Source organism: Nipponia nippon, unplaced genomic scaffold, assembly GCF_047370975.1.
Source record: "Nipponia nippon isolate SJK-2023a ecotype South Korea unplaced genomic scaffold, ASM4737097v1 scaffold_2, whole genome shotgun sequence".
Classification (NCBI taxonomy): Eukaryota; Metazoa; Chordata; class Aves; order Pelecaniformes; family Threskiornithidae; genus Nipponia; species Nipponia nippon.
In genome coordinates this window covers 34908014-34935638 of record NW_028262336.1, presented here as the reverse complement: position 1 = coordinate 34935638, position 27625 = coordinate 34908014, and the positions used below count along the sequence as shown (strand labels likewise).

The window sequence follows — 27625 nt, the reverse complement described above, 5'->3', positions numbered from 1 at the left end:
ACATGGACAATTTCAACTGCGGCTGAAAAACAGAGACAGCAAAAACAACTTGGAAGGCAGTTTCTGATGTTTACAGGGATGCATAAGGTGAATGTACCAGAGCTGCTAATCAGTAATTTTGACTCCTTTTATGGGCCTGGGAAGGCTGAAAAAACTGTATATAGGAACGAGGCTTAGGAATAACATTTCCTTTCTGATTACACACAGAAATGACATTTAGATGCTGCTTCAACAGATGCATTATTTTATTAGAGGACTTCAAGCAGGCAAATACAGAAGCTTTGTTTTCCCTGTTACTGTATGACTTACATCATCTGTAACCTTTCTACCAAGAGGTCTCATTTCAAATGACAGCAATGTGAAAATTGTTCTGAGAACTAGATGTGTTAGTTCTACTTCAGATGTTCAAGGGATTTAATCCAATCACCATTTCTAGGTGCTTTGCTAGAGAGGGATTTCATCCTCCTGAAAAAATTATTTGCTGAAATCTGGGGTAAGTTTAGAGTCTCGTGATTTGTCTGACAGCAAAGCATATGGGAAGTTAGTCTGTCTAATGTAACTGTAATACAGGTATCAGTCCTAAAACGCACATTCTCAGGCTTCTCTGCCTGCACCCCGGATTTGTCAGCCAGCCCAGTTCTGCCTTTCTGGGTTGGTGACCCCTATTTTGAGAACTGCCAGTGTAAAAATCAGAGCAAGGAAACCAGAAGGTTTCTCTCTATTTCTCTCCGCTCTCGGCAACCGCACCGTTTTGCAAGCAGACAAGGACGCAGACCAGCTGTGGTAATGGATTCCCCTCAGTGCCAAGCAAGCTGCAAACTTTCTTACTTCCAAATCCCTACCACGGCCAAGAGGGAAGTAAAGAGCTGGTGCCGAGCTGAACACATGTGCAGGTGGGGCGATGGTCACCCCAGCACGGGTGACCCTGCATGCCGTTTCGGCTCTTTCTTCTATTTGGGAGATAGAATATGCTTTTGATACATTTTTAGTGACCTCTTTTGTTCTTTGTTAATGCGCTTTCTTCCTTTCACGTAACTGGAAAGCTGCAGGAGAGGAAAAGGGGGAGGAAGCTTTGTAAAGACTTCTAACAGGGATGGCTACATCAAATCCTGTTGTTACACCTGTCGTTATAAAACCAAACCTGCAGATTCTGCCACAACAATGCAACGTTCAGCTGTTTCCTACCAGATGATCAGAGCAATTTAATAATAGATTCAGAACCTGCTGCACTTATTAGGCTGAAGTCTCACACGGCCTGTGGCGAAGCTGGGTGACTCAGACTCAAATATAAAACTCTGTCCTCTGCAGCAGAAATACCATCACTGTTATCACAGAAGAAACCCACTCCTTCCAAAAGCTTTGCCTGTACGTCACTCGGCTATGATGGGCTGCCTATACCAACTACCCTTCGTATCACAAAAATGAGAAGGTGAGAACTTAGGAGTCATTGATTGTTTTGTCGCTTCTCTTCTGAGCGAGACTCCCTGTACCTATCGGGCAGTGAAACCCAGCCCTTTCAGCTTGTTCCCAGTTCGTGCTGAAACACAAACGCATCTGCATCCCTCTTGATTTAGCGTATGAACTCAGGCTGCTGCTTTGAGTTCTGACCTCAATGCAAGGAGCTGCTGCTGGTTTCTGAATAACCTAAGAAAGTCAGGCCACCTGTTAAGGATTTAGGTACCAGATAAACTAAAAAAAATCTTCAGTGCCCAAGACAGCAAGGACCTAAATGAAGGTTTTGGATTCTCCAAACGCTTGCTCCTGAGTTCCACAAGCGAAAGGGCAATCAGTTTCTACGAGTAAAGACTGGAAGAGATTACATCTTTGCTGCAGCCTGTGAGTACAATTGCCAAAATACTCATGGCTGGGAAAGGTTAAGCAACTTATAAGGAGACCTTACAGCAGCCTTCCAGTACCTGAAGGGGGCCTACAAGAAAGTTGGGAGAGGGACTTTTTACAGGTCACATAGTGATAGGACAAGGGGTAATGGCTTTAAACTGAAAGAGGGCAGATTTAGATTAGATATAAGGAAGAAATTCTACACTATGGGGGTGGTGAGGCACTGGCACAGGTTGCCCAGAGAAGGTGTGGATGCCCCATCCCTGGAAGTGTTCAAGCCCCAGGATGGATGGGGCTTTGAGCAGCCTGGTCTAGTGGAAGGTGTCCCTGCCCATGGCAGGGGGGTTGGAACCAGGTGATCTTTAAGCCCAAACCATTCTGTGATTCTATGAACTTACTTCACCCTGCTCTGCCACAGTTCATCTATCCAATACCACCTCGCCAAGGTTTTGCCTTCTGCGAATCTTTATGTGAAACAAACAAAATTAACTCAGTCATAGATGGCAGGCCACAAAAAGCCAATTTTCTACACATATGAAATCTGCACCCTGCGATATTGGGAGAAACCCTACAAATGCAAGGCCAGGTTTATGCAAGAAAGGGACCTATAGGGATGAGGAAAGATGAGAAGTAAGTTTTAGCTCAAATTTTTCTGTTGTATTTTTAAAAACACACTATAAATGTGATTAGACCACGAGAATTGATTAGTATGATGGTAAATAAATGCAAATATGAGAGTAATTCAAGTTCTAAGATGTTTATTTTTGAAGCACTAACCCTAGGCCCAAGCCTAGATTCAAATAACTACAGTAACCTGGAGATGATGGAAGTAATTCAAAGCGGGCTGCACAGGGACAGGCCTGCACCTTGCCTGCAAAGGACATCCAAAATTTCAGCCCCACTCAGGTTCTCCACTAGCTGCTCACCCAGCCCTGCCTCCCACCTGCCATCACACGAGCAAAGGAGCATGCTGATGCCAAAAAGTGAAAAATCAACTGAACGCTACTGGATGCAAGTCCTGCGATGGCTCCACAGGGACCTGCAGAAGCCCTTGGTCACTACAGCACTGGGATAGGACATCACCCCAACCTTTGCAGGTGTTTCTTACAAGCACAGGAACCAACTGGCTCCTGGAGAGAAAAAAAAAAAAAATATAAAAATTACAGCTGTGAGCACAGAAATGCCAAACTTCACATGAACCCTCTGGGAACTGAAAAATCAAAAGGTTGTTCAGGCCAAAGCGTCTATTTACCTTAGAGGTTACGTATGCCTAAATAACAGGTGGGAAGGGACCCAGCAGCTGCCCAGCTCCACATGCAGCCACGGCAGCCCTCTACCCTCAGGATATGTCCCTCGGGGGTCCCAGGTCCTCCTGAGGCCAAGCCCAGTGCCCACCAAAGGCAGACGGGGAGAGCAGCCCCCTTGCTCCCACCTGCAAACACTGCTCAGCACACAGGACTTTGGGGTTAGGTGGCTCTTCCCACCCCCCCGCCCGCCCCCCCCGCACCTTTTTTTATCCTGACACCAGATTTTCACCTCTCTTCCCAGTTTTCCAGTCAACTCAGTCTTTTGCGCTTTGCCTTCTTCGCATTTTTACCATTACGTCATCCCACATTCACATTTCTCTAGCACTGCAATTACACCCTGCATTTTAATTATGCATCATCATTTGATGTCCTCCTCTTTCTTTTCATTTCCAAAACTGAACCACCTTTCTGTCTTTTTCCTTCCTTTTTTTATCTGTAGCCAATTTTTCATACACAAAGGCCCTTGCTCTTTTTCATATGAAATCTGTTCAAGCTCTTGACTGCATCCTTCTGCTGACTTATGCTAGCGGGCACCTTACTTTCCTTTGCCTTTTTTTTTTTTGTTGTTTTGTTTTAAAACCTCACTGACATGCAGATATACCTCTCCGGGGGGAGGAAAAAAAAAAACAAACCACTCATTTGTATTTATTTACATCAGGAGTTATTTAACAGCCACAAGCAAGGATATTCTATGGATGTGTGTGTATGTACCCTTATGGTATGGCACAGAATACATATATCAACTCTCAACCTTATGATGTGAAGTTGCAGGGTAAATAATTCATGAAAAGAGCGCTTGTCTTACACTTCTGAATGGCTGGGAACGCTTGGCGTGAAGACTGTAATCAACCCCCAGGAAGGAAAGTTTCTGCAATCCCATTTAAGTGAGACACATTACCTGGTGCATCAGCCTTTTGACAGTGTTTCAATGTTTATACTTACCTGGCAGTACATGTGAAGTCAGTTCAGTGTCCTCCTCTGCCTGAAAGAAACAACTGGACCAAAGGGAGTATTGTGGAAATGTGGCTAAAAATTTGTCAGCTGCTTTTATAAGCGAAGAAGGGAGAGAAGCCCTACTCCCAGTAGCATCAGGAGGTGAAGAAAACATCCTTAGAATCCTCTAGTGAAGTACAGCATCAAAAGAGAGTTTCAACACATTTTTGACAGCTAATCTCCTGATGCAGGAGAGTAGCAGGTTCCCTGAAATATGCCTCAACAAAGTTTGGCTCTTGCGTTCACAGTTTACAGAGCTGTGAAGGATAACTGGCATACTACACCAAGAAATACAGAGGAAAAAATAAAAATAAATCCCAAGCTGGTGATGTTAACCAGTTCTCTCCTTATTCCAAACTGGAAACTAACCAAAGAAGGAAACAACCAACATTTTATAGCAATTGAGTTTAATAAACTCCAAGGCAGCGCGGCATAACACAACACTAAGGTCACCGAACACAAGGCTGAAGCATACCAGCAGTTAAATCCTCTCCTTCCCCCCCTCAGCTTTAAGGATGAGAGTCAGCTTTTTAACTCGGCGTGGCAGAACGTGTAGTTCAAGGCTACCAAAGCCCCAGAGCACGCAGAGGCAGACCTCCCAGCGAACTGCCTACGGCAGGCTGCGAGAGGAGGGCAGGAGGAAGAGCCCGTACCATTGCGTGGCTAGTTTAGCAGAGAGCAAAACAAAACCAAAACAGACTTGCTCTAAGGTGAAAGCAACATAGTTCAGCAATCAGAACATCGTATCAGATAAACTCTGAGGCTGGGACAAATCATGAAATAATCTAGTCTAACCTCCTATGTAATATGCAGGCCATAAAATTTCATTCAGACCAGAGAACACCACTGTTACCAATTCTGGGCCTTATCATTTGATGGGATTGTAAACAATCTTCCCCAAACTAATTCCATATGAAGAACAGTCACCTCCAACAGCTCTAAACATCCTCTGATTTCATGTATACCATCTTACATCTACCTAATTCTGAGCAGCACTTCTGATATAAACAACCCCCCACATCAGTCACTGGCGACACCCACCAGCAGCAACCCAACAGATTCCCACGCGCACACATCATGAGGTCAGCCGAAGTCTGAGGCAGTGTGACATTGGCACAAACGCACAGGGAGGATTGCCGTGGTTATTCTAAAGATATTAGGCCAGAAATAAATGCAATAACCTCCCAAAGCGGATGGCGGAATTCCTTCTGGAATTTCCTAACTGGCAAAACATATAGGAGTAGGTGTATCAGTGCATGGAGCGGGTTAGCAGTTCAACTTAGAGGCAAAAGAAGTCTCAAAGTGACCTGTGAATACACCACCTTCCCTTCATCTTTTTCCCACCCTATAAATAAACCCTTCCTACACACAACGGAGACAAACCTCCACTGCAGCATGTCCAGCAACAGCCGGGGCGCTCATGAGCTCACGGACAAGTGCTCTGCTGGAGGCTCCTGCTCTGAATCGGGCAGAACAGAAACTTGGATCCGAGTCTCCCTTCTTTTAGAAGATGCTCCAGCCATTATTTGCCTATTCCTGGGAGGTGCTTTGGGCACATTTTGATGAGAAATTCTGTCCAAGACCCTCAGACATCTTTTTCTAACCAGAAATTGTTTTCCTTTCCAAGCAGTTTTTCCCCAGCGCATCTGTTGTTTGGACATTGTATCTCTGGTAGAGGCACACAAACCCCATCAAACATCATAACAGAATCAAGACAATAAATGTTGAAGATGATTACAGCTAGAGAGAAAAGATGAAGCTTTTCAATTTCAGTTCCATATAAACTGAAGAGCAAGCAAAGCAGACAACAAAAAAAGTCGCCTTAAAACTGTGCTGTAGGAGCTGGACTCAGTCCCTGACTTGAGTGAGTGTCCTCCTTCCCTACTAGACCAAAATAAGTAGGCAGAATATACCCATCTGATGCAGCTGATTGGAAATATTGATGTTGTACAACCTGCAATCCCATGAAATGAAAATAATTACAAGTTGAGAAGGGCACTGTTTTCAGAACAAAAGGTTCTAATTTGTTCTCCTAATGAACCTCACAAGAGACAGGAGTGCTGTCCCAGCAGGGATGTCTATCCTTCCAACCAATAAATGGAGCATTTCTTCAAGGAGATATAAAAGATGAAGTAACCAACAGTTCTTATTTTAAAGCAGAATCTATTTTTATTCAACACAGGATGGTAAATGGATAATATTCACAATAACCAGCATTAAAAAACAACAAACCAACCCTGCAGTCATATTTAAATTTGGCCCTACCTACTGGTCACTCACATTTCTACATACAAAATTTTGTCAGTCTTGCTCATTTCCAGATGAATGGATATTGACACCCAATACTAACAAAGCACAGTTTATTTACAACTTGTGGACCTTTACGGTTGTTAAGAAAGAAAAGCAAATCTTTGTCTTTTTGTCCCACAAATTCGTAGCTGGGAGGAACTGAAATGCTGCACTTTAGCAAGGAAGGAGACATCGGCACGCTGAAGAGTCTTACCTCCCTCCTACAGTCGATGGAAGGAAGGACTCAGCCCGGCGTCTCTGACGTTGTCATCATCCCATACCCGAGTCACTGCAGTGCAAAAGCTATTCCAATAAATAAATAAATAACAGCAGCAGCCCCAACAAGTATAACATGTAAAATCCAAACCACAGTTAAATATCTCTACAACCTGTAACTGTTAAATACAACTGACAGCATTTTAACCTAAGAGTTCAGCCCATAGGCAACAGCCTCTCAAAATCTGAGCACAGCAGAGTTTGAGAGTTTAAATTGTTTCGATAAACTAGTACGTAGCTCTACACACCTTTCCGTGGGGAAGGGAATGACATGTTCAGCTAAAGAAGTCCTCCACCTCTCCCTCCTCACACAGCCATTGAAGCTGTGCCAGTACAGCGGTTTTGGGGTTGCAATGTTATTTTTCCCCCCATCAGAGGGTAGGTCAGTCCCCTGGCCTGGCTAGCAGTCCCCCAGAGCCAGCCCGGCTGAGCGAGGGGCAGCGTGCCACCCCACCGGGATGGAAGTCCTTTCAAGTAACGTCGCTGCAGAGTTCTGTCGCATTTAACTGCAGCCTAAAGCCCAAACGCAGCGCAGATTTACGAATGCGCATGTTGAGTATCCCCACCGGTCTCAACAGGTTTACTCAAAATGTGTGAAGTTAACCATTCATCTGGGTAACTGCAGGTCCAGGACCTACGTAGAGCATTCACTTGCAAGGACTTTGGTACCCTCCTTACGTCTTTGTGGGACTGAGGTCTTCCCTGTATCTCTGTTCAGCAAAACAGTTAAAAATGAACACATTCTTATACTGTTCAAGTCAGGCATAAAGCACATGCTCAATCAAGCCAGTGAAATAACTCATCGAAGACTGAACAATTACAAAACAGCCCTGGAAATTAAGTGTTGTGCCAGCACAGGGAACAACACCAGCAGCTGATGAGACATTTCTCCATGTTTTGCAGGACTATTTTAGAGTGTGCTGTTTTGTTAATCAAGTGTAAAGACTACTGCATTGTTTCACAAAACTTAGAGCATAGCTCAGAACAAGACATATGCCTAGAACTTTAATAAATACAGTTAATAATACACAGTTTAAATTATCTAGCCTTCATGATCTAAGTATAAACACCTCATACAAAAAAACCTCCTTTTTACTTTGTACATCTTTAAAAAAAAATTGCAGAAACATCTGTTTTGCAAAGGAGATAGCTGTACAAATAAATGATATGTTTTGAAGACATTAAACCGTCCATTTGCTGGATAACACTAGTTACTGAAATGTCCTCTTACAACCTACCACCCAGGTCATTTTTCTTTTCTGATATTTTGGCTCCAAATCTAAAATTCAGAGCCACTTGAAATCAGCCACTTCAAAGAGATTTCTGGTTATTAAGGCCCTGATCTGACAATGACTTCCACGTGCACACACCAGCACTGAAATCAGGGAGTAACCCACAGAGATCACTGTGGCAGCAGGCACAAAAGCAGCAAATCTGTTGAATCCTGTAGTGCTAGAGTATGACAGCTCACAGTTCTCTGCCACCCCAAAGGGACCTCCTCTCATTTCAACCCAGCCTAGAGGAGCAGCACAATAATTATGTGACGTTTGCACAACCAGTTTATAATGCCCTGAATATCATTAGAGCCCCCCACTGGCAATTCTGACTCATAATCTGCTGTTTGTTGCTTAGGGCTCCTTTTTGCACAATCCTAATTGAGGACTAACATCCATCCAAAGAGTCTGTGAAAACTGCTAACTGCGGTACACCACAACAGTAAATTCCATTTCATTACCTACCAAAAGGCTGGATGTTGTCCTTGGGATTAGAAGTAGTACTGTAGTTAAAAACTAATAATATGGTGAGGTTATTATTGTCGGAGCAGCTTCAAAATACTAGTAGCAGTGCATCTTAATAATCAGCTGGTATTATCCTCTATAAAGTGATGCCCTTGACGTGCACTAGATGACATAAGGGATACATACTTGGGTCACTGACACTGGAACATTTCACTGCTTAGACTATTATGATTTCAACTTCCTTCTGCTCTAGTATTGACTTGGTTTTGGAAAATACACAGTTCGGCATTTTAATTAAAAACATCCTATCAAAAGAAATAAAAAGGCACTTGGTATTTCTCTTTGGCTCAGTTGAGGCGCGCTGCTAAAACCTTCCCAAAGTTTCTGTCTCTTCATCTGATGAATAGTTGCCATCTGGAGGTACTTATTCTTGTGCAAAAATAAGAGCTTCAGGGATTTACCAGTTGCGTTTCTCACATTGCTTCCAGTAAACGTGCAAAGTTCTTCACCAAACAGAATCCCTTAAATGTAGAATAACGCGTTCCGTGAAGTTTGTTTTTCAGGGCAGAACTCTGATCACTGACACGGTCTCATTCCAAATCTGGTCTCGTAGCTCAGTGTTCTTTAAACCTGGGAAAGAACAGCAACCAGGCAGGAAAAGTTGAGGTATGAGCCATAACAGCCACTAACTTCAAAATGCAGGTTCCATCCCTTGCCATGCATTTTTCTATTCTCTGTCCATTTTACTTCTCCAAAACTACAACCAAAGGGGCTCGATTTAGATTTTGTGTACGCAAGTGTAACCCCATTGATTTGGTGGATTTTTTTTTCCTCTCTATTCAAAACACCGTAAAATTCAGTCACCCTTTCCTTTAAGGAGACCTTTTGGAAAAAGTTACATTTGAAACTATTAACAAACACAGAGCAAGCAATTGAGTAGCTTCTCATTCCCCACGTGCATGCTCCATGATGAAGCCCAGAAAGATTACATATTTGGGAAAAAACAAACCATAACCAAGAGACCGTGACAGAGATGGGTTTTCAGATACTCCTCAAAATAAGATGTTCTAAAGAAAAACGTTCATGATTTGAAAACATCAAACTGAGATTACTCTTTTGAAGCAAAACTAAAACAGACAGAAATGGACATACAGAAACCTTAACATGTTCAGTCTACATCTAGGTATTATGGAGCAAAGGCTTAGTAACATCTTTTTAAACTGTTATTAAGGAGCAACAGCCATGCATAACACTTACAGGGTCTGATCTGCATTACACCGAAGTTCCTTCTGAATAAGACGGAGTAAGAACTGGAAAAACAGTCACAATAACTGTGTTAATAGCTATACAGACATACAAATAAGCTAAGGTTCAGGATAAGATGCTCACTGTTATTTGAAGAGTTCCTCATTACCCTGTAATGCTGAAATCAGTTTTAAAAAAAATATTTAGGGATGCTCAGTCAATGTTTGGAAGAGGAGTTTTCATAATGAATAGGCAAGAGGAAAATAATGTCCTTTTTGCAACTGAGAGATCAATTTCTTTGTAAAAACCAGAAGGGCTTTCCAAAGTTACTTTACCAGCAGATGCGTAAAGAAACCAGCAGAGGGAACCCAAGACTTCAAGAAAACATGGCAGATGGAAATTTTGGAGCCTAAAAGTATTTTAGCTGCTATTCTGAAAAACAACTGTGTGTGAAAAGCTTTAACCACACAATTAGTCAAGATGACTAAAGTCAGTCATGTTTACTTGCAAGTGCAGGATCAGGACTTTGAAGTGCACTTTAAAAGGTGTACTATGATAGTACCCAGGAAAGTGATTTTATGAATAAAATTTGATGCTTCCCACGTACATTAAAGACAGAATTAGAACTTCCAGGGCTCCTCACTGTTACAGGTTTCCTTATCCTCAGAGTCTCACTGTTATAAATGGAAGTTTCTTCACTATTATAAGTACTGGTGTTCTAGGAAGTTAAACCTAAGGTTTCAGAAGTATGAGAGTGGCCAAGAATGACAGAACTGAATACCACATAAAAGGCTAAAGCCCCTCCCAATATCCTTGAAGAAATAACATTTGAAAACAGGCATCTATATGCTGTACTGCAAAGAACAGGAAAGGCAGAACAAGAGTAACAAAACCCAGGATTTATTACAACAGCACAGAGTCACCCTTCTCAAAAACAGACCTTTATAAAGGCATTTTAACTGATGCTGCAAAGAAACATGGGATTTTTTCATTTGGTTTGAATAAATAACTATAAAAAAAAAAGCAGAGCTTTAAGTCTACTTAGGAAAACTACAACAATCTCCCAAACCTCACTCTGCAGCATGGAATACCTAATACTGAAAACAGCACAGATCAGGATTTACAGAGCTGCTGACTACCAGTGGCAACATACTTCAACTATTAACTTACCTAATTTATTTACTTAATTTCCAGAGATTTCATATCTTAAATGTGGAAAAAACTACTTTAAAATTTTGGGTTTAACTTGAATTTAGGAAAAAAACCTCAGTTGTAACTCGAAGCAAGACTTTCTGCTTTTCTTGTGTCAGGGAAGAGTGGTCTGACACATTCAGCATTAGCTCCTCTGCCGGAGGACAGAGCTCAGTGCAATACCGTGCAGGCACAGGGCTTTGTCTGGGCACAGCCAGTACAGAGGAAGGAGTATTTCTGAAGTGTTTCACAGTCACCCTGCCCTTTTGTGACTACTTCCACCCAGGACTTCAGAAGGAGAGGATAAGCAGGTGACACTTCAAGACATCTCCGAGGTAGTCATAGCAGCATTCTGCTCTGCCGGAGAACAAAGCTGGTACAGACACCTGCCAGGGAAATCCGTGGCAAACGCAAAAATGTAACCTACAGGCTAACCTACAGCTGGGTGCAGCAAGACTGACTTCAAAGGTACAGCAAGACGTGCCTTGCCTCATCTCATGTCAACTTTGGTCTTTAAAAGCAAAGCAGGGCAAGTCGGAAGTGGGAGGGGGGAATAAAACCAACCAAAACTACCTTTTCAGATCTTCCTATCAATCATACAGGATCTCAGACAGGAAAAAAAGGAAAATGGATGTGCTTTGTACCAAGCCACCACGTGTGTGTTGCACTCATTTTCCCTAAACATCTGCTCCTGGTTACTGTCAAAAGTTAGGATGCCAGTTTTTCGTCTAACCTAGTACAGCAGTTTTAGGGCCCATCTGGAGAATGTGATGTATTAACTTTCAACAGCTTCATTACCGCGGTGCTTTTCATGATATAGCAATGTAGCAAAACATTTGTTACTGCTTTGCTAAACTGGCTTTAAAGAAAACAGAAGTAATTCTTCTGTGAGTGGAATCTGAGGCATCTTCTAGGTCTATATATGAAGGTTTACTTACAATTATGGCTGCTATAATCTGCTCAGCCAGCAATTAACAGATGTGTATTTGCTCAGGAATTGAAGTGCATCAGAACTAATCTGCACTTTTGATTAAAATTAGATGAGAATTTCAAAATGAGCAAATTTGCTCTTTAATTGAAAATTTCCTACACAATTGCAAGTTTCTTACAGAGTATTGAAATTGCAAAAGGAAAATTTGCATTTTAAGATAGTTTAGCATAAAGGAAATACATGGCAACTAAATAGTATTTTTAGACTTACTAGCAAGGCACATGCATCTGCCACCATGAGCATGTAAAACACGTTGTTCCAACCAGATGGGGAAATAAGACCAGCTAAGAGAGGCCCCAAAGCTGCACCTAAAATATAATATTGATAGTCAGAATGATGCAACGTAAGATTCACTATGCTGAAAGACAGTTATTCTGAGTTACAATATCAATTTCTCCACCTAGTTAACTCAGTATTACCTTATGTATTAAAAGGTCCCAGAAAGTGCAAAACATTACTGGTACAGCTGCAAGCCAATGGGAAACCTAACACAGGGGAAGCTGGAAGACTAGAAGTTTGAGAAATGCCTGCCTTTGGCTCAACAAAATGCCCATCCAGTATTAAGCTGAATCCTACTCAATTCTCCCTTCCACATACCAGTGCAGAGAGCATAAATAAAATAGCCCTGATCTCAGAAACAGCCCAATGGCATCTACTTTTGCTGTCTGTGCCCAGTATCAGTCTACCACCCTCTTCCTTCCTCCCTCCCTCAGGTGTGGGACCACTAGAGAGGTTTAAGGCTAAGTTTGCTCTACTCCCCATTTCCAAAGCTGTACTGAATCCTGGCAAAATGTGAACTGGAGAGAGCCTAGTTTCTCAAAGATCCTTTGTTTTAACCTACCACAGCTAAGGCAGGCTACCTTGCAGCTCTGGCTTACCTACAGATCCTGTTCCGTCGATGATCGCTGTCACTGTGGACAAGGCTCTTGCATTCCCTTTCAGGCTTTTATGGGTACCCTAAAGTGACAAAGAGGGCTTAGATCCATCCTGAGCTGAACTCCGAAGAAGTCTTTACAACATCATCTAGCTCACACCCCTCCACATTAGATGTGCATTGTGAAGATGCCTTAAAAGCCTAGCTCAGACTCTTTTATCATTACTTAGAGAAGCCTTCTGTCCCATCAATCTGTTGCCTACAGCATTCTCCTTTATTACATCATGTTATTCAAACCACAAGAGCCAAGAAGCTTTCTGTTCTGCACACTGTGGATTCAAGCAACAAGGACGGCACTTCAGCTTTGCATTATGCTGCAAGGCTGTTTCCATGGCCCTCTTTTCCCCTGCTAATACAGCAAAGCTCTGCAGAACAAAAGAAACCTCCCCCTCTCCCCCCCCGCCAAAAAAAAAATCACTTCTATAACAGGAATATTAGAGTACCAGAAGTATGTATATATACTGAAATGCTAATTCAGAGAATTCTTGAGCCAAAAGAAGCTGTTCAGTCCCAATTTTAGAAGCCAGGTCTTCAGAATAAAACAACTGATGAAGGGAATGACTTAGTAAAAAGACAGAAAAAACTGAATAGTTCAGAGAACTGCTAAGACTGTCCTTTATCTCCAGTACACTGAGGAGAACAGAGTCAGATAATCAGCAGTTTACATTTGCTTGTGTCAGATGTTTGATTGCTGACATCCTAGGAACTGGTTGGCAGTTTCAACCCTCTTCCCAAGGGCCAAGTAGGGATCTTGCAATGCCAGGCCCCACCTTCTAGCTAGCAGCCCCTTCAACAAGGCTAAGGATAAAATGGGCAATGCATGGTGGCTGGCCTTCTTTGTCTTGCCAAGACCTCCAGACCAAGGATAGGACTCCAGAGGATGTTTGGAGATTTCTGTCCTGCTCCTTTTCCTATATTTAGAGCATTTGTTGTTAGAGGAGTTTTGCCTCCTGCTTGGTGCCTTAAGGAATGAGGACCTTTGAAAGCAACCTTCCGAAGCTTACCTAATGATAGGTACTAGGGTCAATGTTTTCACATGGCACTTGTGACTGACTGACCTGATCCAGCTGCAAGTGCCAGCAACCAGTACAAGAAATGGCAGAGGGTAGCATGGACAAAAGTAAGGGTATGTGCCATGTATAGCTTTCCACACTGATGGGAATTAGGTCTCCAGCTCATCTCTCACACAGACACAGCCTCTCCCCTCATTTAAAGATGCAAAGTATAAAAGAGGAGGAGGCACCTGTACAGAGACTTGACCTTACACGAAACCTTCATATTCACTTTGGGCTGTCACCTACAAGATTGGGGCTGTCTTGTTAGTGGGCAAGAATAATTTAGAAGCCTCTCACAAGCATGACACTCATTCATACTAATACACGAACTCTAAAACAATCTCAATGCCCGAGTTCAGTACTGCCTATCCAGCTCCTTATCCCTTTACTTAGGGACAATGCAGCCCCTTCACTGACGACCCTGCAAAAGTCAAAGGGCTCTCTCTGGAAGCCAAAGCTGCTACACTGCAAGCAGAGGGGAAGCCAAACTCACCAAGTCGGCAGAGACAGCAGTGGTGATCAGCGCATAAGGACCATTCACCAGGGCACCACTGATAAGCAGCATCACTGTTGCAAGTGGAACAAAACCAGAAAATGTGAGTTGATGAATGACTCTTAATCATAGCAACAGCAAACATCATAGCCTGTGGTTCTCAAATGGTTTAATCCTTCCTTGGTTTCCCTGGCCCCATTACAGAATTGGGACAGGAGGAAAAGCAACATGTATTTGTATCTCCCTGCAACACTTACTCCATGACGTGAATTCTCAAATGTATGAGTAGACAGGGCTGAGTTAAAAGGCACTTCCTGGGCCTTTACTGATCCTAGTAGGTCAGAGAAAGGGAAAAGCCTGACCAAACTGACCCTAAGAGCAGGGGATGCTCACAGGGACCCACCCATAAGCCCCTTCTCTGGTTGTACAGCACCCAGTACCAGAGGGCTCTAAAACTTAACAAAGCCTTTAGGTAGAGGAGACAATACTGTCAGAACTTGTGTTTCAACTTCTGTTTTGAGGTAACAGATAGAAAGGCACAAGTTAATTCAGATTAAACAAGTAAAGTTAACATTGCTGTCAAAAGTACTACAAGTAGTCTTTAAACACTTCTGACATTGGGCATAGAGAATATAATAAAACCTGTGCTGAGCAACAAGCTCCAGAAAGAAGACTAATGATATTAACTAAATCACTGTTCTCATGCCACACCTTACTTATTTCCTAGCCCCCTTCCTTACCCCATAAAAAGCCTGCAAGACAAAGTCTAGGAAATTTGATTCCATACTTCCTCCTCTCAGGGAAAAAATAAAATAAAAAGAAAAAAAGAGGAAAGAGCATCAAAGGATCATAAATGAAAAGTTCACATAAAGCCAGGCAGAAAACAACTTAAAAATACTCACCTACAGTAGCCTCAAGGCCCATTTTACTGACTGCAGAGAACATGTACAACTGTAAAGATGGAAAAAAACCATGTTGAATACCAACGTATGTACTAATCTTAGGTTACCCATTTTCCCCATGCTAACTAAAAAATATCTTAGTTGGGATTATGTGAAAGCTAGTTCTAGCATCCTAGGTTTTACTAAACCCTTTTAGACCACAGCCGGATGGTTGGTTGATTGGACAGAGGAGGGAGATAAGGGATGCGCTCCTATTCCTCAGTATGTCCTTTCAGAAAAAAGGGCTATATTATGAGACTAGTCAACTTTAAACTCTCAAATTGCCAGCTTCAACACAGCATAGAATACTGTTCACAAAAGAATCAAAACTTAAAGAAAAAACGCACCTCATATGCCCAACTGCCAGTTTACCAATAGTTACAGCACAGAAATTTTAGCCTTTGAGCAGCTAAAGAACTGGCCAGAACACACACCAAACAGTGATAAAATTTCCATGTAGTCCTGTAACAAGCAATGCACTAGACCTGTTTGCTTCTTTAGTAAAGGCAGCCCCAATGCCTATACTTGCTCACGTGCTCAACTTTTCATGACAGCTTTTAACCTGGCCTGAACTCTTTATATCCAAGTTAGAAGATGCTGTTTGCAGAACTTCCCAAGGGATGCTGTGTAAGTCTCAGCTGCAGCTGTAAGAGAGGGGCAAACTCTTACTGTGGGTGCTGCAAGCAATAACATCATTCCACAGGTTGATGCCCTCTTCTCCAGCCTGTCTGAAATAAGGCCTGCCAAAATTCCACCTGAAAGAAGAGATAGGTCTGTGAGGAAAACATTCTGCGCATGTTTTACACAAAAGACATCAGTTATACTTAATGAAACCCAACCCAGATTAAAATGATAGGATATGACTTTTAATGTACAGTTATACACAGCAGCACAGAGCATGAGACTGACAATATAATTTGCACTTAGCAATATCCTTATTAACCCAACCCGTTTTGACTTGGAAGATAACAGAAGCAGACAGTTGTTCTTCCTCATTGTTTATGCCAACCAAATATCCAAGATGACAGGGCGGGGGCAGAACAGAAATGGAAGAAATATTTAGAAATCATTGTTCTGCTGCTTTTGAATGTAAAAAGCCTTTTCACCAGGTGCCACGTGGCCCCACTGCTGGCACTCTGGAATCCAGCTGTGCCCAGCTACTCACTTGTCTGAACTCCTCACATTCAACAATAAACTTGGCTCTCAAGTGCTCTGTCCATGTTGCACTGCAACTAGGGGAAATGAGCTATTCTAGATCTTGGGGCAAATGAAAAATTTTTTTTCTCTTCAGGCAGTAACTCCAGGCTCTTTACTGTTCCCTACTTCTTGTGTTTGCCAACAACTGTACACAGAACTACTAATCGGAGCATGTGGCAGGAGGGGACTGGAAGGCCTGAGGGAAAGAGCTGCCAAAATGATTCAAAGGGAACTTGGTATGGGGAAAAGGAAAGGAGGTTCTCTGGATTCTCCAGATTCCTAAATATCACTGGGCCTGCCTCTCCCTTCCCAGCTGCCCATCTCTAAAGTGCTCACATCCCACTTGAATTTAAATGTAAATGCCAAAGGTCTAAGCAGCACACAGCACCTTGTTAAGATTGTATTCACAGCGGAATAAGATGCTGCTGAAAGAAGTCACCCACATCTCTAAGGTACTGCTAACTCTGGCTTCTAGCTATCTGGGATGAAATGAGCCATAAGAAATGGCAAAGGTCACAGCCAGCATGAGACTGGAACAGTAACTGCAACACACCTTGACACTGGCATCTTGAACTACCAGAGTCTACATAGCTCTAGATCCAGTGAAACTTCTCTAGCATAAGCATCATTTTCCAATAGACTGATACAGGGTTTATTTCCATAAGGGAACTGGGGGAAGTGGAGGGGGATGGCGGGTCACACAAATCAGCTGGGCATCAAGATGATGATGCTTGTTTTACTGTAAGCCATACTGTCTGCACTGGCATAAAAATTTAATTATTCAGCGGTCACCTCACAAATTACAAAGGAATAGTCTCATTATTATTACAATCTCCCAATTTTATCACATACAGTTATATGAGGCATCAAGAAAAAAAAAAAAAACAAAAACGAAACACCTCTGGCCATTTGCCTCTGTGCCCACAAAAAATACACAACTGTACAAGCTGTGATAGTTCTGTTACGTTAGAGCAACAAAAGGAAGATATTTTGACAGGTGGTGTGACCAGAGCTCACGGGCCACAGCTGACGGAGCAAAAAGATTCTATAATATTTGGCTCTTACAATCTGTACTGGACAATATCATTGGCTCCGTGAGTTGTTCAATTTAAAGATATTTTGCTAGGTTTTCAACAACTAATCCAGCTCTCAACTTAGTACCTTTACTGCCACTCTTTTTCAGCAGACATAAGGCATAAGGGGTAATAATATATGTAAGCTGTAAGTACCACAGCTTTTCCTAAACTGGTCTGATGAAGGACGAAATATTTATATATAAAACTTACCGAAGATTCCACCCACATCAAACAGTGTAGAAAGGTCCCCAGCTCTTTTGGCATCAAGATGTTCTAGTGACAGAAGGAAAACATTTGTCTCATTTCCAGACTACAAAACATAGTAATCTCAACACAGTCTTGTCATGCTAGGATAAAGGCATCTTATGGCAGTATTGTTTGTTCACAGGAATAAGCTACCATACGCTGTCATTGTATATGACAAATAAGAATGTATCATAAATGGGTATTCAGGGATACAGTCTTTTGAATGCAATCACACTCACGGCAGGACATTTTACCACTTTAACTATAGATGCAGGCCAAGCAATAGAGCTGTCGATTGTTAAAGTCTGGACTAACAATATCCCCATTTGTGAATAGCCACAGATTCATAAACAGTTAACAAATGCTCGTGAGGCTCTTTGCTCTAAAATCATGATTAGCGTACATTCCTATCACTTATAGAGCCTCATCATGGAGGTCTCCATCACGTGACCGGCAATATTCATCATTAAATTATATCTGGCAACCCTGCTTGGCACAACATGCACTGTGCAGTTTATGGGGGCTATGAAGAGACAACGATTTCCTTAACTCCACTGTTTGCCACAGGCAGTGAAGACCACTGTTTGCACATACTTACGTTTAGTCTAATGTAGTTACTGATACGCTACGGGGTCAGATTTCCAAAAGTACACCAGGAAGTTGGGAAAGCCCATCCTATTGTCTTAAGTGTCAAGTTTCAAAAGGAGTTGAATTTCTAAACCCCTTTGGTATTTTTTTTTTAAAGTCTCTGAAATACAACTGAAAGAGCAGTATGTGCTAAAACAGTGGTGTCAATGGCACTACCATAACCTCACCAATATCTGCCACAGCACAGATGGCAGTACTGTGGTAAATATCATTAACCTTGCTATTACAAGCCCGCTGCTTTCAAGGTACCCAGTCCTGCAGGAGCACTGGTTATTTGGAGTCCACACACAACAGCCTTTAGCTATAGGATTTGCAGCTCTGTGTTTTCATAGGGTGTTCAACTTGTCTCTCTCTGCTGGTTGTTACTGCCACACTTGTCCAGTACAGCTTTTTTGTTAGCTGGGGGTTTAAAGGTCACATCACGACTCATAAGAACACGAATTTCTCTGGCTAGGGAGAACGCCTTTCTCTGTACTCTACAGCACAAACAAAAAAGCAGTACTGAACAGATAAAGAAGCTCATTTAGATTTTTTTTGTATATGTTTTAATAAGGCACTTCAATCATGTAAAAATAGAAAAAAAAAGTAAACCTTTTTGATTGGTTTGCAAGAGCCAAAGCCGCAGCATTTATGTGCAGAATTGCTGAAAATAAGCCAGATTCTTTTTTTGTTTGTTTGTTTTGAAAATACCTTCTCATAATACTGAATTCATAAAACTAAGAAATATGTTAGTTGGTGACTTACAACTCTCCTGCTACTGTAGCAAAGATAGCCTATTTCAGAAGCAGTAATGTTTATTTTCTTATTTATTTCAAGCTCTTATTTCCAGGCACTTTGCAGTCATAATTCTATATCCCCTTATTGTGTTACTTACCTACATTTGTGATATAGAGGGGAAGCCAGAAGAGGAACGTATAGCTCACCAGCTTTGCAAACAGAAGACAAAGGGAGAACTCTATGACTCCCTGAGAGAAGAAGGAAAATAGGAAGTTAGTATCTTGACAGAGGATGCTATTTGCTTTCAAAGACCATTATGAAAATGGTTTCTAAGAAACATTTAGGCTTTTCTTTTTCTCTCAACAATTACCAAGAAGCATTCTTCCCCAGAGAGCACAAAGCTTACAGAGCAGACTGTGGTGTTCTACTTAATATGGTTTCTCTTCTCTAAATTGTACTGAATTGACCAAAGAGAGAACACTAAAATGAACAGGAAGGATTTGACACTGTTTGGGACACCTGCATCACTTCTTTTTCTCATGTAAAGAGTTTTCATACAGCATTATAGCAGGTTTGGAGTGTATTACAAAGAAATTGGGGCATTTTTCTGTTATTTAGATCCTTCCTTCAGATGGGTCTATGATTTCTCCCTTATTGTTTAACTCTCTACAAAAAGCCAGTTAACCAGTGTGACACACTTCAAATCAGTATGTGGTAAGAGCACACTACAGACAGGGCATATGCCTATTTAAAATACTAATTTGTTCCATCCTCTTTCCTGCTGGGTATACAAAAAGTATACTTACTGCACATAGCTGCGACTAAACTGCCAAATTAACCTATCTTTGTTCCCCTCACCATCTGATATCTTTTTGTTTGAAACCAAATTTAAATCCCTTGTATGGAGTACTGCAGTTATCTGCATGGACAACACACATACACAGCTGGCTCTACTTCACATACAGCTGTGACCCTTCCCAACAACAGGCAGGAAAAATACCACAGTTACAGAGATTCCAGGTGGCAGCAGCAGCAATTTTTCTACCCATTACTTCCACTTGCCACAGGAAAAACAGCTGAGACAGAGCATCAGACTGGACAGGACGAGAAAATGCAGGAATACAGCGGCTGGGTGCTGGGGATTTCCTCCCCTGCCTTTACACCCGGTCCAAATCAATTTGCCTATAATTCTACTTGTGCAACCTACTGAAGCTGCTATGCTTCAAGCCAAGAGGAAATATCAAGGATGATAGTCCCTGACCTAAAGGAAACTACCTTTCCTTTTACCAGCAGTCCGAATGTTTGGGCTGTCTGAAACTTCTCAATATGAGCCATACAAGAGATTTTAAAATTAAAGCTTTTAAAAACAATCTTGAAGAGTGTAAAAGGGAAGCCATGGAAGGAAGTCCTGACACAGAGAAGTGCTTATAGACAGCCTGCCATTCCATCCTTAATACCCTTGTGTCATTAACTAAGACCAGTAAACTTTTACAATAGACTTCAGAATAGAATAGACTATTTCAGTTGGAAGGGACCTACAATGATCATCTAGGCCAATGGCCTGACCACTTCAGGGCCCACCAAAAGTTCAAGCATGTTGTTAAGGGCATTGTCCAAATGCCTCTTAAACACTGACAGGCTTGGGGCATCAACCACCTCTCTAGGAAGACTGTTCCAGTGTCTGATCACCCTCTCAGTAAAGAAATGCTTCCTAATGTCCAGCCTAAATCTCCTCGGGCACAGCTTTGAACATTCCCACACGTCCTACCACTGGATACCAGGGAGAAGAGCTCAGCACCTCCCTCTCCACGTCCCCTCCTCAGGAAGCCATAGAGAGCAATGAGGTCACCCCTCCGCCTCCTTTTCTCCAAACTAGACAAGCCCAAAGTCCTTTGTGGCTCCTCACAGGACATTCCCTCCAGCCCTTTCACCAGCTTTGCTGCCCTCAGGCATTCAAGGACCTTCTTAAACTGTGGGGCCCAGAACTGCACACAGTACTCCAGGTGAGGCCGCACCAATGCTGAATACAGCAGGATAATCACCTCTTTTGACCAACTGGTTATGCTGTGCTCAATGCACCCCAGGATGCGGTTTGCCCTCTTGGCTGCCAGGGCACACTGCTGACTCCTATGGAGCCTGCTGTTGACCAGCACCCCCAGATCCCTGTCTGCAGGGCTGCCCTCCAGCCCGTTACTCCATCCTAGGTGCAGGATCTGGCATTTGGACTTGTTACATTTCATCCCAATGCTCCAGTCTATCTAGATCCCTCTGCAAGGCCTCTTGTCCCTCAAGAGAGTCAACAGCACCTCCCAGTTTGGTATCATCAGCAAACTTGCTAATGGTGCATTCAACTCCTGCATCCTCATCGTTAATAAATATATTGAACAGAACTGGCCCTAGAATTGAACCCTGAGGAACGCCGCTGATGACCGGTCGCCAGCCAGATGCAGTCCCATTCACTACAACCCTTTGAGCATTGCCCTTCAGCCAGTTCTTCACCCAGCGCACTGTGAACCCGCTCATCCCACAGCTGGACAACTTGTCCAGAAGGATGCTGTGAGGAGCAGTATCAAAAGCCTTACAAAAATCCAGAAAAACTCCATCCACTGACTTCCCTTCATCCACTAGGCGGGCGACCTTATCATAGAAGGATATCAAACTAGTTAAACAGGACTTTCCCTTTGTGATCCCATGTTGACTGTGCCCGATGACTGCATTATTCTTTAAATGCCTTTCAGTAGTACCCAGTATAATCTTCTCCATAATTTCTCCAAGAACTGAGGTTAGACTAACAGGTCTGTAGTTCCCTGGGCTTTCCCTCGCACCCTTTTTGTAGATTGAAGTAACATTGGCTCGCTTCCACTCAACAGGGACCTCCCCAGGCTCCCCAGGCCTTTGGTAGGTCCTGCCGCAACATCCGCTAGCTCCTTCAGTACTCTGGGATGAATCCCATCAGACCCCGTGGACTTGTGAACATTCAGCTGATACAGCTGGTCCCTTACAATTTCAGTGTCCAGAAATGGAAAGTCACTGTTCCCACACTCATAGTCCTCCAACTCAGGGAACCAGGCAGCCCAAGGTCTATAAATATTATTAAAGACTGAGGCAAAAAATGCATTTTACATTATAGGCTGCCCTAGTATTAGTTATAATGAGGTGGGGAAAAAAAAAGCCGTTTATATGGGTACTGGAGCCTAGATGCTTGTAGTTTCTAAGATACAACCAATGAGCTTATGCCATCTGCTTACTGGAGAAGAGAGTCCTCTTGTATCTATTTTCACTCCTCCTCTGAGGGGGGGCACACCTTGTCTTGTGTACCAGAATCTGCTTTAGCCTATATACACCAGAGCTGCCAATCAAAGCTTGTGATGCAAAGTTAATGTCATCTACCACTCCATCTAGAACTTCATGGAAATATGAATTCTGAGGCAAAACTTAATTCTTAGAGGAACAGGCAAGAATAGTGCATGTACTCACAGGTATTCGCAAGGCCCCAAGAAAGCTGATAGCTGATGTCCCATGTCTACCTTCTACTGTGACCACAGTGCTGGAGTTCAGTGACACATTGCAGTTTTCACAGTCAGTAAGTAAATGCTGCATCTCCGGATCCTGCAATTTCCCCCAGTGACACCATATAAAAAAGAAAGGAACAATGCATCAAAACACGTATCAAGGAATCAAATAATTCCAAAATAATTTTTGTAAAAAATTATCTATTTTATCACAGAAAGTTACAGCTTTTAAAAATCTCTTGATCTGGATATGCAGAGTAGAGAGAGAGAGAGTATATGCAGAATATCAAGTGAAACAAGCCTGGTTGTTTATGTCTGAGTGCATATACTCCATTACAGAATCAAGTTTCTGTTCTATTGTGGAACAATTTCAAGTTGCAAAAAACACATATTAAGAGTACAATTCAATGGAATAAAATGATTTCCAGTCTTCCCTTACCCCACTACATAAATGTGGTCTAACTAAAACTGACAATCTACTGAGTACTACAGTGCATTTCTGTATAAAAGCATGTATTATCTTTTTTCTGTACAAATATTAAGCCCATTTTTCAGATTCCCTAACATCACCTTATTCACCGATTTAGATACAGGCCATCTTTGCAATTGAATTATGGATACTGAGTGCTTTATGTTAAGCAATCACTTATTTTTTCATGTCTGTTTCATTTGAACATTGCAATCCACAAATTATAAAAGCCTGGAGTTTACCAATATTACTTAAGTTGTGAATTCTGAGTTCTTTTCTAGCACTAGGAAGTATTTTACTCTAATAATTCCACTGGCTGCTAAGAATACTTGTGGAGCAAGTTCTCACTCAACAAGAACAAGCCATCCCAGTCTAGCCATACGGATATCTTGTTATTTTTATCCATCCACCACACTGAAGTGAACTCTCAGGACAGAATTGGAAATTTACATCTTACAGCTGTACATAGAAAAAGAAATTTCAGGTATAAATAATCCTCGGCACGTCTTTTCCAACTCAGAAAAAGGACAGGCTGTAGCTATCCTCACTTCCACCTGCTTGCTGAGAAGCTCACCTAGCTGTGTACTTTTACTAGCTATGGATGTATTCTACATACTGTCTTGCTTCTCCCAATTCTTGTGCATTTGAGTAAAGCCTTAGTGGAGAATTAAGCCCAAAATATATATTTGGCTGTAGGTTAGTAAGGATAAAACAGCAGGCCATTCCATTTCCAGTAGTTATTACAGAGATTAAAATTTTCCAATTAATATTTGGTAAGCTGAAGGAGGAAGAAAGAAAAAAAAAAAATCAAGTGCTGGACAAATTCAATTCTGTTATTTTACACTCAGTGATTCTAAATAAATTCTGTTTTTAAAGAACTTCATTTAGGAGAAGACACTAGGGAACCATCTGGGCACCTGAGCCCAGACACTTTGCATAATTTTAGAAGCTACCATGCAGCATCCAAAATGTTTGCACAGGACTGGTAGACAAGATTCAGGATTTACAGGAGACCCTGCACCCTGATGAAGCATTAACTAGAAGACAGGAAAAACATCTTAGGGACCTCTGACATGCACTGTAAACCTGTGCTATAGCATGAGTCATTCCATCATCATTGTAAGTATTTATCTTCTGAATTACTGGAGCAACTTCAAAACTTGAACTATTTTAACAGTAGCAATTCAAACTACCAGCTATTAACAATAAATAAAAATAAAAAAATTAAAAAACCAAACCCCCCCCAAAAAAACACCAGGGAAACACACAGAAAAAACATGGGGAGAAAAGGCAGATGAAAAAGGGCTTAAGCAGTGAAGCTCCCCACTGGATTCAATGGAAGACATGTCTAGACAGTGTCTTCAGTGACTCTCTCTTGCACAATTTGCACAGCAACCCTAACCAGGATTGTCTGAAGTAATGCTGCTCATTTCTCAGACGGGTAGCTCCAAGCCTATTTAAGAAGAGAGGGTTAAATATTGAAACAGAAGTAACCAAAGTCCAAATAACTTATTTAGCAACTCATGCTGGAAACTTTTATCAACAATATGGGATTTTTATACTGCACATAGCTAAATGATAAATAAAACCAGCAGTTTGTGCTTGGCAGAGATAACATTGTTCAGCCTTGCCAGCTTGTCATAGAGTGTGATTAGGCATATGGCAGACTCTTGATCTCTGGGGAAGGATTCATTATACCTCGATTTTGTGTAATTTTTTAAGAGGCCAACCTGATATAAGTGGTAATGAACACACGGAGGTATTCAGGTCACGCAGTAAAAACACATTCTGCTTTCAATCACTGCATATCCTGAATATTTGCTTTCTTTTTACAGTAATTGAAGAGGTCAATGAAAAATCAGTAAAAGCTGCTGTTCCAGTATGCTTGGAGGAGACCAGCTCATAAATGCAAAACATCTGTTGTTTGTACAGGCACAAAAGCTGACTGTGATAATCAGCTCAGCATAACTGTAACACAACCACTGTAAAAAGAAAAGACGTTCAACTCTGCTTTGACAGCAAAAAGATTATCTTTTGTCACTGGCAGAAAATCAGGGGGGTCCCCAACAGTGGCAAGCAAGGATTTTTATTTTTTATTTTTTCTTAAAGTGTTGTTGGGACTCCACACTACAAACAACCAACCCAGCTGGCAGGATTGAGGGGGGGGAAAAAAAAAAAAAAAAGGAATATTGACGGGATTGCCAGCGAGTGCCCTTGTGCTTTGTTGTCCATGTGGTCTCTCTGTCCTGCCCACGAGGGAGCACCGGTCAGTGTGAGAGGAGGTACATCTGCACAGGCTGACAGCGAGGGTGCCTATCAGAGTTACTAGCAGAGCTAGAAGAGAAATATTTGCCTGCTAATTTGATGACTGTATTTTAGTTGTCTTCATGACTTGTCTAAAGACACCTACTGATATTTTTACATCTTCTCCCCTTATCTTCCAGCTGGCTGTGAAATAACATTGACAAATGATTTCTGGGCTGGAGACTGTTGTTGGGCAGCTCAAAATGAACACAAATAAACTCAGTACAGAGGGGGTTTAAGCTGGACTGATAAAAAATACGAGTAAAGTGTTTCCTTAAAAATTTCAAAACCTTTTCATCAATGCTGATTATTATAGCCTGTGAACGATGATGATTATTCTATGGGCAAAGGATGAAAAGAACAGGAAGTTTCTGTTTTCCTGTAAAAGTCTGAAAGAAGTTAAGAAAAGAGAGTTATCCTCTCAGGATATGATGCGCCAAGTGTACTGAATGCAAACACAAAATTTCAAATGGAAATTTTCAGTTAATGTCCATCACAAGATAAAATGTCTTTTTGCCCACAAATGGGCAAATCCAGAATTCAGTTTCCAGTGAGAATTACCAGCACTTATGCTTACAAATTTTAAGCATGATTTCTATGAATAATTGCTCATCTTTAGAACTCCCTGTCTCCACATATAATCTTGTAAGTACATACAACTATTACATTAAAAAGGGAGAGAAGTGAGACTGCAAGGAGGGGACAAACATGCTAAGTAGTTTAAAGATTTCAAATAGGCTATTTTTAAAATATTTTGCAGTGCATACTTTTGCGGGAATTGTATGAAGATCACAAGACCAACTGAGTAAGCATGCTATCTTATTCAGCTCAGTTTGCAGTATTTATGTTAGATAATGCTTAATTCCCTCATCTGAAGTTACATTTGTATATGAAGATGGAAGTAGATTTCAGCATAATAAAAAGAGGAGAAATCTTTATTGATAGTAAATCTACTGTAAATATTCCATGTGAGCTTTAGGAAGTCTTCTATATTATTTTACAATACGTTATATTGTACCTGAGGTTTGCTGGTTTCCTTAGCATTTAAGGTTGGCATCTGGACTCTGAATCGAGCTGCACCATTCAGGAAGGTTTTAGAACTCTGAAAAAAACAAACCAAACCAAAACAACCCCATACTTTTGTTGCCTGTTTTTTAAAAGACTATATTAGCGTTAATCATTTCTCTGCAACAAAAGTCTTTGTGCATTGTAACATAAACATAACCCCAAATGAAGCATCTTTAATTTAAGGACTGTATATTTCAGGTTTTCGAAGTTCTTATGCAGACCTATGGCAATGTACATAACATGCAATCACAAATTTATTTGAAGGCTAACTTCATACTGTTTTTAGACAGAAAAAGCATACTGAATTCAGAGCACAGTCATGCCATTCTTAACATCTTTAGCTGTTTTTTCCTCTACTGAACTTTCATTGACATTGTAAACTTAGTTTTTTCTCATAAGTAGATGATCCTAGTAGCAACTACAGAAATTGATTTGTTTCAGGAAAACCTTGATTCTTCATTTCCCCGTCCCTTTAAGATAAAAGTTTATCCCTTTAGCTTATGCTTAGTTATTGTGCATATTCTTCTAAGCCAGAAACAGACTGTGCTGTTGTGGGCAGGAGGGTTAATGAAGGGTCTGAGCATCTCCAGTATACTCAGTATCGAAATCAAGGCAACAAGCTATATTTTAGGCCCCAGATGGATCTGCTTTTTATACTTACTTATTAACAAACCCATTAGTGTATCAGTTCACACAAAAATGGAATTCACTGGAAAACATCATTCTGAGATCCTTGGTCCAAAAAGATTTGCCAGGAACATTAAAGTTTGTCCGCTGAATTAAATATACTGCTTCAAAGTAGGCTTGCAGTCAGGCAGGGACAACCGATTGCTAAGACCACAAGAGGCAGTGTGCATTCCTCAGGGATGAGATGTTTGTTTAAGTGTCTAATCACACTATGGATGCCACATTAAAAAAAAACAAAAGAAAACAAAAATCCCAAACCCCGCCCCAAATAAAACCCCCGAAACCCACCACCATGAATAAAAAAAACAATGCCCATCCTCACTGAACGTTTTAATTCAAAATGCATCACTAGGTAATTCTTCCCCAACAAAAACACAAGGATATGTGCTGCAGTATTCTTTAGACAAA

General features: G+C 41.6%; 1 protein-coding gene across 13 annotated transcripts in view; it reads right to left on the bottom strand.

The window, feature by feature from the left end:
• Positions 1-6274: 6274 nt before the first annotated feature.
• SLC37A1 (solute carrier family 37 member 1) overlaps positions 6275-27625 on the bottom strand; it is a 40408-nt gene continuing 19057 nt past the window's right edge. For 11 of the 13 annotated variants that reach the window (XM_087756176.1, XM_087756171.1, XM_087756180.1 and 8 more), the window contains 11 exons: positions 26481-26564; positions 22655-22786; positions 19335-19425; positions 17777-17839; positions 15963-16048; positions 15255-15303; positions 14353-14426; positions 12749-12827; positions 12081-12178; positions 9701-9753; positions 6275-9073 (listed from right to left, as the gene is read on the bottom strand). In XM_087756176.1, coding sequence (XP_087612302.1) covers positions 9058-9073; positions 9701-9753; positions 12081-12178; positions 12749-12827; positions 14353-14426; positions 15255-15303; positions 15963-16048; positions 17777-17839; positions 19335-19425; positions 22655-22786; positions 26481-26564 — 825 coding nt within the window. In that variant the 3' untranslated portion in view covers positions 6275-9057. The remainder of the gene's footprint in view (positions 9074-9700; positions 9754-12080; positions 12179-12748; positions 12828-14352; positions 14427-15254; positions 15304-15962; positions 16049-17776; positions 17840-19334; positions 19426-22654; positions 22787-26480; positions 26565-27625) is intronic. The other 2 variants (XM_087756182.1, XM_087756184.1) reach the window with 2 other exon arrangements.